Raw genomic sequence first — 16067 nt, forward strand, 5'->3', positions numbered from 1 at the left:
AGCGTAACTTTCAATATAATGCTAATGTCACTGTTCTGCACTCTTGTTCACCGATATGAAACACAAAAATAAACATCAGAAATGCATTTTTAAGTAAAAACTGTACACTCTTCTATCAAGCCAGCCATGTTCTAGGATTGGTTCTTGATAGAATATACAATATCTGGAATCAACGTGTGAGCGATAAGAAAGGTGGCAACTTCTAAAAGTACTTTTATTGCTCCATGTTCATTCACTCATGAGCTTCTGTAACATGAATCAAATGGCTGAACTGCCACCTCAGCATACAGTCAAGTTCTGTAGTCTTCTTAATGACCTACTAATTTTATTCAGGTGTGCTGCAGCAGGGACACATTAAAAAGTTTCAGGACACTGGCCCTCCGGGACTGGAGTTTGACACCCCTGCCTTAACCAGAACTTGTATAAAAAAAGAATAAAATTGTCACTATAGCTATCTTAAAAAATAATAATTATTATTATTATCTGGTCAGATCATATATCATAACGATTCTCACGTATTCTGCCTTCCTTCCCTGACCTTTTGCCTGACATCCAACATCTATGCAGACATCATCTCTCTTATTGAAATGTTGAGCAAAATTGACGTCTTTTTATTTGACACAATAGTCACCCACAATTTGTTAGCCTTGATTGTATTTTTCATTTATTTTCCATGTTCCACCCTCATGCTGGATCATCCTTCAAACAGGATAATGTGGGAAGGATGCAGCTTAATGTCTCATATAGAAACTGTGGCCTCAATCTGAGACTTCTTTTCATCCCTGGAAAATAAATCTCTGTACTTGGTCTTGGCTTCGTCGAAGAATCCAACAACAAAGCCGCAAGAGGAACGTGTTTGTGTACGTGCATGCTAGAGGATGACGTAGTCAGAACGTCCTGTACCGACTTGTGAATTGTAACACATACTGATCTTTTCAGCTCTGGATCAGAACTCTGAATTTGCATCATCCTAAACTGTATGCAGATGTATGAGCATCTATTCTCTTTTGCTGCAGTTTCTTGTGAGAAATGTTGCATGGAGCGTGAAATAGTTTCATAAAGCTTTAGGGAGGAGGTGTGTTTGATTCATAACTATTTCACATCTGAAATGGGGTGTACTTTCAACCGTAGCTATTTTTTTCATGCCATCTGTTGTTTAGATGCCAAAATGTAGGAATCTGCATATCTCAAAACTAATGAGAAACTAATGGGCCATCACCAAAAGTCTATAAATGTGAGCTGTGACATTATGTGGAAGCAAATGATCCTGCATACGCTGGTATGTTTTGTTTCCCATTACACAAATGCCTTTTTCTTTCTCAATAAGTGGAGATTCTTTTCCCACCCACTCAACTTGAAAACCAACTCTACCTGTACAAAGACTACTTTACCATATAAATGAAGTCTTACTCATATGTATTTTAAAGTAAATCCTGTTTTTATCTGCATGTTTGTTGGCAAATTTCATTATCCAGTGACAGACAGAAAATTTACACAAGTTCCACATGGTTGGACTTAGGCGCCCAAAAATATACAGGATGAGGTGTCTTGGTGATATTACTTGTATTACCTGTATTGCTATGAGTTTGCAATGAGAAATTTCTATCTCAGTAGTTAGAAACTGTTCAACGGTTAATAATGCTTGTGCTTTTACTGAGGATTAGAGGATATTGAATCTGTTTTAAGAGTGATACCAATATCTAAAACTGAGATATTTCAATATAATGGCTGATTATTTTTTTCTTTCTCACAAACCTAATATAAACAGATATTGCTAATATCTGTTTTGTTTGGTTATTTATTTTGGTTTGGATCAGCTGGTTGCTATCTTTTTAAATGTTCATTTTTGGGCTATTATATATGCCGATACCAAAAGACGAATGGCTAATATCTAACCTAAGTTGGTCAGGTTTTAACTTTAGTCTTCAACCAAAAACTGGTTAGCACATAAAACAGAGTTCTGTCAAATAGAATCAAAGTTTGCCTACTTAACATGGAAGCTTTATTCTGGCACTAAAAAAGCAAACAAACATTTTTTCTCATTCACAAGTCAACACAAATTCCAACTTGGTAGCTTGAAATTTCAGGTTATTTTCTCCATTTGGAGTGAGGTTTTTTTTTTTTTGTTTTTAGCTTTTTAAATTTTTTCTTTGCATTTCAAAATTTTGAGATCTTAACTCAAAAATTTCAGATGCAGCAAAAACTTTTAGCAACAAAAAATTTTGTCTTGTGGGTTGAAAAAAATGACCTAAGAAAATTAAGTAACAAAAAGATCCACTCCACTTTCAACAACAGAAAAATGCTTATCTCAATCATCCATGCCACAACTGATACCTCTGACTCCACATACTTCATGTTTATTATTTTTACTTTTGTTTTTACTATTGTAAACAAAGTCACAATTGGCATAACAACCCATCTTGTCATTGGCTATGAGTTGTGACAAAAATATAGCTTTTCAGTTAATGAAGTGCTTGTGGCCTTTTGTGCAGGGGTAGATTAGCTGTTAGTCTCTACAGTTCTCCAGGCTGTATACTAACTGATTGTTGTCAATAGCCTTAAATTTTGCAAAGCATAAGAGTGGCATCAGTCTTTGTCTGCATTTTGATGCAGCTGTCTGCATCAAAAATCAAAAGGAATCAATTCCAGTGTTTTCTCAAACCACCTGTTTACTGCTACATCGCCACTGAAACTATACAGTCTGCCCATATACATCATGAAATTTTAAATGGCTATATGTTTTAACATTAACTGCTGTTTTCTGTGCAGACAGACTGTTCTACCGACAGCGAGAGTGAAGACAACTTCATAGTTGTCCCTCCACGAGATCATCTCGGCCTGGCCATATTCTCCATGCTCTGCTGTTTCTGGCCTTTGGGGATTGCAGCATTTTACTTCTCACAAGGGGTGAGGCCACACATACACATATTAGCACAGGCATGCAATGCATACCCTTTCAAAGTTGTGGTCTGTCACACATGAATGATGCAGCATCTGTTTGTCAAGGTCTAGCATGCCCCCACCCCACTCCCCCCAATCACCCATACACATGCTTCTATAAATTCGTAGAGATGGGAACACACAAACATGTAAACACACACATCTATCCGTCTTTATGTATGACTCATTACCAAAAGATTAAGAGCCTTCACTCTTAAAAAAGGACTGACAGCTGACTCGCTTACTGCAAGGCCAATTTTTACTGAGCTATGCATCAATAACTCAAGGCCAATCTGTAATGGCTGCTTGATGCTCTGTAAACAGGCTGAGAGCCTCCTTTAGGAAGAGTCTATAAATCACTTTCAAGGTTCTATCTGTAAATGCCAAGAAAGGTTGTATTCAAAATAATAAGATGAGAGAGGATCTCTGAACGTGTAGACTTTTCAAGAGGACTGAAGATGAACCCAATTAAAGGCGGGCTGATGTATTAAAGATGGTGAGCCCTTGGGAAAGATGAGCCGTAATTATTTTGCAGACACACTGGCATTCTTTTGACTGATGCGCTAAAAACGAATGTTTTATTGCAGTCCAGCATAAAAAATACTAAAAATGACCCTAAACAACGTAATCTGAAGCGAGAAGCTTTACCAATATTTTCTTTTCAGTAATGTCTGCAATCACAACATAATAGGTATCTAATAGATTCCAGCCAGACTTCCTCCCTCTTTTCAGTTCTCTTTGAAATGACTCTGATGATGTTATGTCAACCAAAGAGCACAGGGAGTGCCTCTTGTCTTGCCGCTAATCAAGTCTGTCCTGTGAATCATCAGCATAATAAAGACAACACATTAAAAGGCTATCAGCACAAGCGTACACACACAGTATGTCCGAAAATGCATGTAAACACACGCACTGCACATACAAACACACAAACGTGCTAGAGACAGACAAGCTTTTCATTAAATTGCCCTGCGTCTGACCACAAATTCTTATCAAAAGCTCAAGCATTTAGCTGCCTTATCTTGGGCGCAAGTAGTCTAAGCCCGTCAGTGAATTATCTTGTCAGGAGCTAATTTGATTCTTCCTGGGTAATTATGGGGAAGTGATGGCTGTGTTTAGGGATGGATGATTTTTCTGCCAATCTCCCCCCTTTAGAAGGTGCTTTCCTGAAGAGCTGTCAGGATTTCAAAGATATGGAGGAAGTTTGGGATCGCTTAATTTTATAGTTCAATAACCCACTTCACTGGTCTTCGTTTCATGCCGTTATTCAGAAGGACCAACCTGAAAGTGGTGATTCTATAGGAGCTAGCAGAGCACATGTCTGAGTATGCTTACTTTGCATTTTGGACTTTGCAGTATGCATTTGCACTGCACTGGCGGCCAATAATGGCAATATCAACTCAGCATGTAGGTAAAATCAGAATCTTTATCAGCTTTTACTTCATAAAAATATTATGGCTGAGGAATATATGACTCATTAAAAGAAGCCAACACAAACCATAACTAGCTGAAGCTGAGTCAATTTCCTTTTTTGGATTGGATGTTATCTAATATAATTAAAGGATAATTTTGATTTTCTGTGTTTTTGTTTTAGACATGGGTGCAAATAGCAAGATTAGCAACTGGTCCTCCTAAGCTGTGCAATCATCACACAATCAATAGTATCATTCTGACTTTGTTAATCTTAGAATCCTATCCTTAGTGATACCAACATCCCAATCCTGCGAGCATTCAAGCGAACCCTGTTTCAATTTCCAAACCTAACCAAATAGCGGTGCAAGCGAAGCAAAGAGCAAAACAAAGTCCCTAAATTCAAAGCCATGTTCTTCTGGCTGATTATTCCACTGCCACTCCAAATGAGTACTTTGTAGATCTCAAAAATAAGACTATTTTTCCAAATCTAATATTTCCATGGCACGCACCCTGTGTGCATCTCTGCCTGCGTCATTTGCCGGAACAGCAGTAAGTGATGCCCTGGGATGAGAATGTGCTGTCCAGAACTGATGAGAGAAAACAATAAACAGATGTTGCATTGTTGCCTAAGGTAATCTGTCTGTCACAATGATGTTTGGGGGTAAAAATCAGACAAATGGAGCTTTCAGATACAACAAAGCATGCGTTTCGCTCGCTGCTGGGTTGAGGGCACTGTTTTGGAAGAGCTGTGGACCACATAGCAAAATCAGTTAAGTTTTTGAAATTTCCAATCAGTGCATCAAGAAAATTCTGTATATGAAAACTATATTGATTTACCCTTTACTTCAATCAGAAAGCTTCAATAGATCTACTGAGAGAGAATGCTTAAGCAACCCTAAGCCATGCTTATAAATATTGCCTACCTACAACAAGCTACCTGACCGAGGCTGGGCAATTAATTGTCTCAAGGGGCCGCTTGAGAAACTGGGACTGTTGTAGAAGGCCGTACCTTCCACAACAGTCCCAGGTTCTCATGTGGCCCCCTGGGAAAATGAATTATCCACTACTGTACCTGACTGTTAAAACACACCTAACATGCAAACTGGGATGCAAATCAATTTTCTAAGATAGGGATTTACCTCTGTCGCAGGTTCCTTTCACATATACACACCCTGCTCATTTCATTGCTTTGGCAGAGCTTTCTGTCTTTGTAGAACACTGTAGATGTGACAAGGGCAAAGAAATTTATTTATTTATATTTTAGAAATGATAGCACATCAGCTTCACCACTTACTCTAAGGACATTTAAAAACAAACACGTTAGCGACTGTAATAGACTCTGTGGATGGCAGATCAATAGTGTTTTTGTTCCACTGGAAGGTCAGGCCTAGTCAAATACAGCGCCGCTGCTTTGCCAAGGAGACGAGTGAGTGAAGGCGTCAGCAAAGACCTTAACACAAAAACAGACATGCATTCATATGCTGCTGTAACGCTGTTCGCCAAAGACAACGGCTTTTATTGTGCATAATGTCTTTATGGTAACTTGTGGTGCACAATTTTGAGATTCAGTGTTAACCTCCCCCCACAAACGCACGCATCAGCTGATAATAACTGGAATAGCATAAATATCTGAGGGAAATTAGCTTTGAGCATTTGATTGGGAAGCGGAATTGAGTTTCAATTATTGCCGCTAATTGGGTGAGTGTTTTGTTTTGGAGATGCTGATAAATTCGTCACTTAGCTCTGAGACATCTGCACTGGAAAGTGCAGGGCTGAGGAGCAGCAACAATCTATTTCACGATCTTACAAATAAGACTCCCCTGAAGTTATCGTATGGCGTACGAGCCATAATAAAGAATGAAAATGAATGAGCTCGTTATAGTGAAACTGTGTACACAGACACAGAGAAGGGGGCGTCGAGTGTTGTTTGTTTGGAAGAAAAACCTGTTAAGGGTGCCGAGTCTCCATGCAGCCGAGTCTCAGATGTTATCTTTTTTCTATGACACCACATTTCAATCATTTTGTCAAGGTGGTGGAGATAAAGCCTTAAATGCTTCTAACCATTCTGCTCTCAAGGGTATTCAAGGAAAAATACAATGATTGACAGTGTTAAAAGTTAAGCTGCGATATTTTCATCACTCTCAGTCCACATTACAGCATTATTTCAGTTTGTCACAAAATGCCTTGATTTCATTTTAACTGACAAACATTGCGTATCATATTTGACAAATGCACCAGAGAAACTGACCCTCGAGTGAGTGCCCTTTGAATAGCCTCTGTAGAAAAAAAACCCTCTTCAGTTTGAATCTCAAAACAAGTCAGAACTATTTTAGTGTCCCCAAAGACCTCTGTGGGGTTGTGCTAATATATTGTCAGAGGGAGAATGTGCTTTGTGTCATTTTGAAAGCAAATTAAAGCCTAATTTCCCATAAACCCCTCATAATGGTGCTTCTGTTCCAGTGATTACTGTATTGATGTGGAAGCTGAAGGCTGCCTCGAATGCACATATTTCGTCTGGATTTTCTTCCTGACCTTTCGAGGCATTTGTCTAAAGAGCCTCTCTCGTTGGCTCTAATCTAGCTGTCTTTGTCTTGGACTATTAACTTTGTCTTCAAAAATCTGCTCAGCCTTAGAGAAACAGAGCAAAGTGGAAATACCCTGTGCTGTTTTTTTTATTAAGTTCAAACAATCAAAGTGATACAAGACCCTTCCTAATGGCCACTCTGCGTGCATTCTGCAAAACTACAGAAGATTCTGACAGATGCGTTGTGTCTGAGCCAGGGCTACATCCACAAAAGTCAGGAATTCAAACAAGTGATTGGTTTTTCAGTGATCTGCAGTGAAACATCTTCTTCACTTGCTGTGGGCGCTCGCAGAAACATACTGAAAGTTTTAGGCATCTGATTTTGTTTAAATGCTTCGTAATTGTCTCCGTACCCTAAAAAACAACCCCAACACAAAGTTTTCCATCCAGTAAGCATCAAAAAATGCTCTTGAGCTCTGAGCTCTTGGCAATTAACAATGCTTCCTTAAAAGCAGAAAAAAACTGATTATTAATCCCGTCTGCATTTATGTTCTTAACAATATATTGAAATGACTACATAAACAATGCCTGTCTTTCTGTTCTAATATAATTGGCTAAAGCCAGACTAAATATGCAAAATTCATTTATATCTGCTTCACTGGAGTTATTTTACCCTGGTGAGAAACTGCAGAGAATGAGATCCAGAATTTCGAGCTAAATGGAGGAAGGCATGAGTAACTAGAGGTCATATTCTGGTACAGCTGCTTTGTCGCTGTTTGCATGACTGTAGTGCAAATTGGCAGAGACTATGAATAATACAATATTTTTGTCAGGAGAGAGTGATAAAGCAAGACACTTAAAGAGTAATTAAAATAATGTATTCGACTTAATATGCACAAAAGGGAAAAGAAATATGCCATTAGCCTTTGGTGAGTAGACCCCATTGTGATGTCATTATTTTAACGGGTTAGTCATTTTATGGAGTCTAGACCCTGGTGGTGGACGAGGAGTGATGACATGAGAACTGGATGGATGTGAAGAACCGACCAGTAAGGTTGAAGAGAATTGCATTAATTCCACACTAAAATAACACCTGGCAGTGGGAGAGAAAGCACAATCTGATTGGTTTGACAGAGAATAAATGACCTCAGGAAAAAATGATGAGTTTGAAGTGGGGAAATGGGAGAGAGGGATGTGCAGTAATCTAAACAGAGCTAGCATCAAGACAATCTTCCTGATAGAAATTTCAATATATATTTTACATTCGATTTATCGCACACCGCACTCATTCTTTGTTATCACTGTATTTCTGTAAACTGTACTGTAATGTGCGAAAGAGTTGAGCCTTCCGATATTTCCTTATATTTTGCTGGTAGAACAGGAAGTAGGTGCGGCGATTTATTAAAACGTGCAAACATAATACAGTATCTAAGGCAAACACAGAGTTTGTACAATTCTAATAAGTTTGAATGTCAATAATTGGTATGAGCACCTTCATTATTCAAGAAAGACTGAACTAAGCTGTTTGCATATATTAGAGCCAATTTCTTAAATTTGTCACTTTGTAATATATTGTATTATTTAATTTAGTTCAGTCTGTTACTGTTCTTATTGTCTTGGAGCAACTGTGACCAAATAATTTTCTTAGGGATTAATAAAGTATTCTGAGTCTGATTCTGATGATTCGGAATAGTTCTCCAGGCTTCTTGAAGGACATTTAAAGCTCTTTTTAGATGTGTGCTGCCTTTTGTTCTGTTCTGTCAAGATGTTCCCACACTGCTTCAAAAATGTTGCGGTCCGAACTCTGGGGAGGCCAATCCATGGCTGATACTGTTCCACTGTATGTTTCACATGGTCTCCCAGTAAGACCATTTCTAATGACGCAAGTAGATGGATCAACTGAAGAGCCAGATGCATCTCTCGGGTCCCGTCAAACGTCATTGCTGGATTTTTTTCTTTGTAAATAGTAAAAAATGTCAGCATCACCTTCAAATATAGTTTAGGAAATAGTCTTGCCACTTTTTATTGCATCTTCCACTCTCTATTTTCTCTACTGTCCTCGAGGACATTTTCCTTAAACAAAATGAGGACATTTTGTTTAAGGACATGTTGCACTCCATGCCAAGATACGTTTTCAGCTAACAGCTATTTGGGAATCACCTTATTGCTGCAAAAATACTGTGTTATGTCATCTTTGACTTTTTTTTTTTTGTAGATTCAACTAAAGAAATTAGAATAAATTATGTGTTTTTGTTACAGGCGGCTAAAAACAGTATTAGTACTATACAGTACTGTATAAAATATAAAATTTTAAGTGCAATACTTAAACATTATACTGGCTTAATGTTACAAAGACAGATTTTGTTTTACTATTTATATGACTAGCACAAGAAAAAACCAAACAGCCAATCTTCAAGGAAAAGCAACTTTGAAAGGCCTTCAGAAAGCCTCGAGAACTATCTCAGATTATACTATGTTAAAAAAGTAAACTGCAAGTATTCCTTACTCCAGTCAGTATTTCTTCTCTCCCCTCAGATATCCAACAAGACCACACTTAAATAAAGAAAGATGCCATGAGACTACATACCTGAACCAGCTCGCTCTTCTCAATGAGAAGAAGATTTCAGAATTCTTCTCAGTTTTCCCTTATGTTGAGCAAAGCAATTCTACAAAAGCAACTCATATGCAAGACTTTCAAAGTCAAAGGTCAAACCAAGTATAGCTCTTTTTTTTTTAATGGAGACTTTGTGTTTAGGGTTCCACTCCCTGCCTCTGCCAGATGCAAACTCTCTGACTACAGAGAGAGCTGCACCTGAGTAGCAGTGCAATCCCTGTTAACCTTGATTTTTAGTAAGAAATGTTACCTCATGTACTTGGTGCTGTGGCTCACCTCCAAAATGAAAGTGGCAGAGTGAGCTAGTGTGACCCTAAGGCCAACTTCATCATACTCACATGCCACACATCATTATTAAATTGGATACAAGAATAATGAAGGCCATTTCATGCATCCACGCAGTGCATTTCAAAATTCTGTTAGCACAGGTTCACACCCATCTGACTGTGTTGTGTTGTTGGCACATTGAATTATGGTTGTAATTTATAAACATGTTGAACACTGGAGACTGCTGAATCTTTGACTGCTGTGAAAAAAAAAGTAGTAAATACAGTAAGGCATTGTAATAAAAAAACTGAATTTATTTTAATTTAGTGGAAGAAAAATGAAACAAGAAACTTAAAAAGCCAATACAAAGGCCAAAAAACGCCAATATAACAGTTTATGCTCTGTAATTTCTGCTTCAGGGATAACCTCCACTCAGTGAACTAAATGAAAAAGAGAAATCAAAATAGTCTATTTTCCCTTCCTTTCCCTTCTGGCGAAAAAATCCATTTGAACAAGAAGATAGCTAAAGGTTACATAGCACAGCAACCACAAGTCTTTATACCTGCTCCTGCTTTAGAGAGGAGATTCTCTATTTACCATTATTAACTAGCAAATCCCCCGCCCTATGTGTGGGAGATAGGAAACATACATGCATGCATATATTACAATCATTATAGTGTGATGATAAATGCTAAAAAAATGTATGTTTTGATGTAGATTCCAAATACTACATCCAAACACTGCACAACTCTGCAGCTCCCTGCTTTATAATCATTTTCAGCTGAGTGTTTTGGAGCCCAGATTTCACATTACAATCACCACAAAATTAGGATGAATTTTTCGCCTACATGATTACATTTAGATGTGTTTAAATACAACCAACATGTTTAATATACATCTACAGTGACTAATGAGGCAGGAAACGGACCACTTCAAAACATAACCAAGTTTCAGTCTGTTTATTTCTGAAGTTATTACGTATCAAATAATTGTTATTTCTGAGAATGTAAGTACTGCCCATTGTTAATCTCACAGTGTTCATTTAGTTTCTTCTTTTACCATAGACTCTTCTAATACACTTCTAAAAATACACTATATTAATGCTCAAGCTTATATTCATTACGCTGAATCATGCAACATAATCGCTTCAATGTTTGTACTGTAAAACACAAAGTCAGTAGTTTCCTGGAAACGCAAATCAGACAGATTAAATATACAAATCAAATTTAGTCAAATGGCAAATCATATATACATGATTATATTGTAAATGTATACATACATATATATATATTTCTTTTTGTCAGTTGGTTTTCCAGTTGGCATATGTACTTAGAAAAAAAGGCTGCAGTACCTGCATGCGTGTCATCATTCATGTCTGTAAACACAGAAAAGCTCAAAAAGTTTTGAATAACTTCTGATAAAACTTTGTATGTGTGTAGAGTTGGATAATGTTAGCAATTCATTAAAACTTGGCTTTCATCCTACAAGGTCTTAAAGGTCAGCTTAATGATTAATGGATTTAAAAACTGACAAAAGCCTTATAACTTCACCTATAAACTATGATTCTTAGTATTGAAAGTACAGTACAGTATAACGATATAAAATATCATTCCCCATTTGACCTTTGACCTTTCCTTTAATGTTAATAGGTTGATCTGAAAGTCAAAGTGATAGTAATGCTGTAGGTATTTAAAAATATGTTTATCACTGCCATTGTTTGTATTGACAACGTATGGGAAAACAGTGAATAAATATTATATTTATTATAATATTATTAATATTTTATTTTGATGTTGTTATATACATTACAGTAAAAGGCTAAGTGTTTAAATACATAACAATTTGAATACATGCTCATGAACAAGTATGATTTTACTTGGAAAACAAAACTATCAAACAAAAAATCAATAGAAACGTTTTCGCTTGACATTTATCACTAAACATTTAAAATTAAGTTTAGTAAGTAAAGTAAAACATAATTGTACTGAAAAACATGTCAAGTATATTAAAATGGGTTTCAACAGAGAAAAAAGAAAAGCCTGAAATTACTTTTTATTGTACAACATGCTTCTTAAAGAATGAATAAAAAGAACAAAGAAAGCAAAATGAATGCATAAAGATCTCAATGCCATTTCCTTGAAACCAAATACTGCCCAGACAACGAGAAGCCTTGGCAGAGGTTTGTGCTCTCAGAGTGGTTTTTGTTATAAAAGCAGATTGCTTGAAAAATAAATGTATGTCAGAGGACAAAATATAACACCAATTTTAGGATTCTTATTTGATTGAAAACAAAAACTAGTATTTACTGCGGTTTAACGGCTGCTTTTTCTAGCTACACTAACAGGGGCTCGTGAAGAGGATCTATATGTGCCTGTTGTAAATGGGTCATGTCAGTGGGAGTCACTCTTTGGAGGGGGAAAAAAGCAGTGTGGGCACACAAAGAACCAGCTTTACACTCTGTGACTTGAAAGCATGGATTAACTGTGTGATATATAAATATGAAAAGAATTATTATTTTTTTAGTTCAATGATAAATTGTGAATCTTGTTTCCCCCCATACGATTTTTGTCATTCAGTGACAGCAGCTGAGGTGACCATAACCTCCTGTCCTTCACATTTTCACACTGATTGCGATTTCTTAGTCCTGCAGTGCATTTTTTATTCAGTTCATGTATTTATTTGCCCAGGTCAGTCAGTTGGTCTCTCCATTTCCATGACTTGAGGTTTTACATTGCAATAGAAACGATAAACAACATATTTTTCAGTGGCTCACCATTTCTCTTGAAGTCGTTGCAAATGATATCAGCCTCTGACTTTCTTCTTCTTCTTCTTTGTTTTCTCTTTTACAGACCACTAAGGCAGTGAACAAAGGTGACTTCCCGCTGGCCAACATCGCCTCCCGAAGGGCTTTGTTCTTAGCTGCCCTCTCCATCACTATAGGCACCGGTGTGTATGTAGGGGTAGTGGTAGCGCTCATTGCCTACCTTTCTAAACCAGGGCACATATAGCAGTCACACCTTCTTTCCAAACACCTCCAGGGAGCCCAGGAAGAGAACACCGTCCTCTGGGGAATGTCACTGCGCCTGCAGACTTTGAGGAAAGTTTTTCCAGGATGTACAATTTTTCCCCCCCTCCACCTTCCTTTTGTTCCAGACTTCTCTCCCTGCAGGCCCTCTGTCAGCCAAGATTTGCCACAGTGACTGGAGAGAGGTCAAGCAAGAGGGCAAGAAGAGGGAGGACTGTGGATTGAGAGAGACTGCTGAGACAGAGGGTTTGAGTAAAGGAAGCATTCCATGTTGGAGCCCAGTTTGCATTGCAATGGCTTAAATCCATGTTTGCTTCATCCTCTCCTGACGGATTTTTAGGTTCCACAAGCCCTAAAGAAACTTTGAAGAGAGAAGCTCATACAGTAACCTATTGAACTTAACCAATTATTAACAAGCAGAGATTTAGGAAGGTTCAGATCAACACAGTGTAACTTATTCACCTAAACCAATACTATACTGTTGTTGTTTGAGCTGCTGTTAAAATTGGAGCTGCCCTGTGGAGTCTTGCCCTGTATCATCTCAGTTTGCCACCTAGGATTGTCTTTAATATACTATAATCTGCCCCCATCAGCTCAAAAATGCATTTGTCTCTGGGCTGACTGCCTCACACCGCAAGATTTAAAAAAAAAAAAGAAAAAAGAAGAAGATGTGAGAATATTTACAGTTTCTTAAACCATGACAAAGGACTTATTTCCAGAGGGACATAAGAAAAAAATATAGAGCGTTCATCAATAAAGGATCAAACTCTTGAAAATCAAAATAATAATAATTATAATAGGGATCACGGTTCCCTTCTCATTAAAACAAATGCACTGGCATGAATCAGAAAAAACTCAATGGAGCCACAGGCCTGCATTTTTCCTCAGTAAAGCTAGCCATCTGTCAAATCCCTAGTACTCCTAAAATCTGCTCATGCAGATATGTTTGCCTACATACATGCAAATTTGCTTTATTTTGTTTGTTTGTTTTTAATGTTTGTCCTTTTGTGTTCTCTACTGTTTAAAAAGTGTCTTCATTAATACTGCTTAAACTAATTTTCATTTATGGCCTTTGAAGTAAAGCACAGATGTGAGATGGCCAGATATTCAGGGCAAATGGTGTCCAGTGTTTCTACAAGTGACACATCTGATAACACAGCATGAAATATGAAATGAAGCATGAGCCATTTAAGGATGCCATATACATCAAGTACATAATGTCAGTTCAAAGCAGGACTTACATACAGTTAGGTTCTTGGTTTTTGGACAAAGACTTAATTGTGTAAATTCTGGTTTGTTGGAAATCAAATGATCAAGATGTGCAGACTTTCAGATTTCATTCAAGTGGTTTAACAGAAGTATTTAATTAGTATTTAATTTCAAGAGGCTCAAAAAATACTTATAATTGGACAATGGACTAACAAGCAGTTACACAGCCAGGTGAGGCCTGGTTTTCTGCACCGTTCTGTTATAAATTAAGCAAATAAAAGATCTGGAGTAGATTCAAATGGTCAAATGTGGCATTTGGTAGTGGAACTGAGTCACTGGTGTTTATTGATGATAATGACACGACTACACTCTGCTCAGATTCAGCTGTAGCTGTAAAACTGATCACACTGAACTTCACAGTGGAAATGGAAAGCATACTGCGAAAGCAACCCAAGGCAAAACAGTTACATATCCTTCAATGGTGAAGTAATTCATGCGTATCTGTCTGAACCGAGCATGTTGTTAAATACAAACCCAATAATAAGCAATTAAATGTGACCACAGTAAAGGCCTAGCAGCGAATCTGAAGCAAGGAAATGCAACATTTGGTGACGTATATAGATTCCAGACTTCTAACTGTGTATATATATATATATATATATATTAGGGGTGCAACGATACACAAAATTCACGGTTCGGTTCGATACTTTGGTGTCACGGGTCGATATTTTTTCGATACAAAAAAATGTTCATGCCTTTTTAATTTGTCATTTATTAAAATTATGAATATATATTTTAACTCAAAAGTACAGTTTTAAATTTTAATGTTGCTGAAAAGAAAAATAAAAAAACAAATAAATCTATCTGATCGAGGAATCACTCATCTTTGGAAAAGAGAGTTCAATACAGAGAATGAGGGTGGGGGAGGTTCAATTTCGGGTAGCGTTGAGGCAGTTGCCATGCTGCAACGAGCTTAGCTTCTGTCTTGCTAGCTTGTGCTGCGCTCAGTGGATCTGCACTCGACAGTGCAGCCTAGGCGGAGTAGTCGAACGCAGATCCACTGAGCTCTTAACACAGACAGCATCATCAGAAGAAAAGTTGATAAAATAAATAAAAAATTTGGTATTGTTCAAACCGAAATCACTGTATCGAACGGTTCAATATCGATACGAGTATTGTTGCACTCCTAATATATGTATATATATATGTAAACTTTTCCAAGTGTGGTAGTCCTGATTTTAGCTCTGATCATTTATTTGATTTAGAGCTTTCCTTAATCATAAATTCAACTGAGTTAAATTAAAAAACAAACCAAAAGGCTCATATTTTGCACAATGCCTTTTCCCACTTTCCCTTATTCCAGCTAATAAAACAGGGGAGATTTCGCTTTGTTCCTTCACACTTTGAAGGTGAAGACGTTCAACAGACAAGTTCACAGATTGTCTGCAAGAAGGGCTTATTAATTACTGATATTTTAGCTTGTGTTTTTACACAAGTCTGGCAGATACTATTTCAAGCAGTGAAGCCTCAAGAGGGGATGATATACACTTTGCTACCCTGCACAGGTCCTGCATTAGTCATACCTGACAGTTATGGTGCACAATTAGCTCCCATTAATGGCTTTTTCTGAAGGAATGCATATTCTCTGGAGCATAGCCCTAAAATAGCACAACCACATTAATTTCACTAATAAGCCACTTTTGATGTCACTGCTTGCTGTCAAACCAGGCAAGTAAACAATCCATTTACACACATCCTTGGTTCTGTGAAATTTTTAGGCTAAAATGTAACTCTGTTCTCATGTGCTAATGACGAGTGAATATCTTTACATATTCTCTACAAGAGGAAGCTTGAAGTTTGGGGTCCGAGCTGCAGTTTAATTCAAAAACCCCAAAGTTTCTTTTGAATGTTGTCTTTGACTGCCTTTATGGGTAAACAATCATCTTCTGACTAAAATAAGTCAGAAATGGACCACAGTGCACTCTTAAGGGGTTCTGAAGACAGGATAATGTATCTGTATATGTTTAGTCTGATAACCTTTGACACCTTTTTGACCACTTGTCCCAAACTTAACT

General features: G+C 37.4%; 1 protein-coding gene across 1 annotated transcript in view; it reads left to right on the forward strand.

The window, feature by feature from the left end:
- Nucleotides 1-14652, forward strand: part of syndig1l (synapse differentiation inducing 1-like) — a 39582-nt gene extending 24930 nt beyond the window's left edge. The window contains exons 3-4 of the mRNA XM_005917625.3: nucleotides 2770-2907; nucleotides 12608-14652. Of these exons, the coding sequence (XP_005917687.1) occupies nucleotides 2770-2907; nucleotides 12608-12766 (297 nt within the window). The 3' untranslated portion in view covers nucleotides 12767-14652. The remainder of the gene's footprint in view (nucleotides 1-2769; nucleotides 2908-12607) is intronic.
- Nucleotides 14653-16067: the final 1415 nt, after the last annotated feature.

The sequence above is a fragment of the Haplochromis burtoni genome, unplaced genomic scaffold (genome assembly GCF_018398535.1).
Source record: "Haplochromis burtoni strain Fernald_Lab_line unplaced genomic scaffold, NCSU_Asbu1 Contig_28, whole genome shotgun sequence".
Classification (NCBI taxonomy): Eukaryota; Metazoa; Chordata; class Actinopteri; order Cichliformes; family Cichlidae; genus Haplochromis; species Haplochromis burtoni.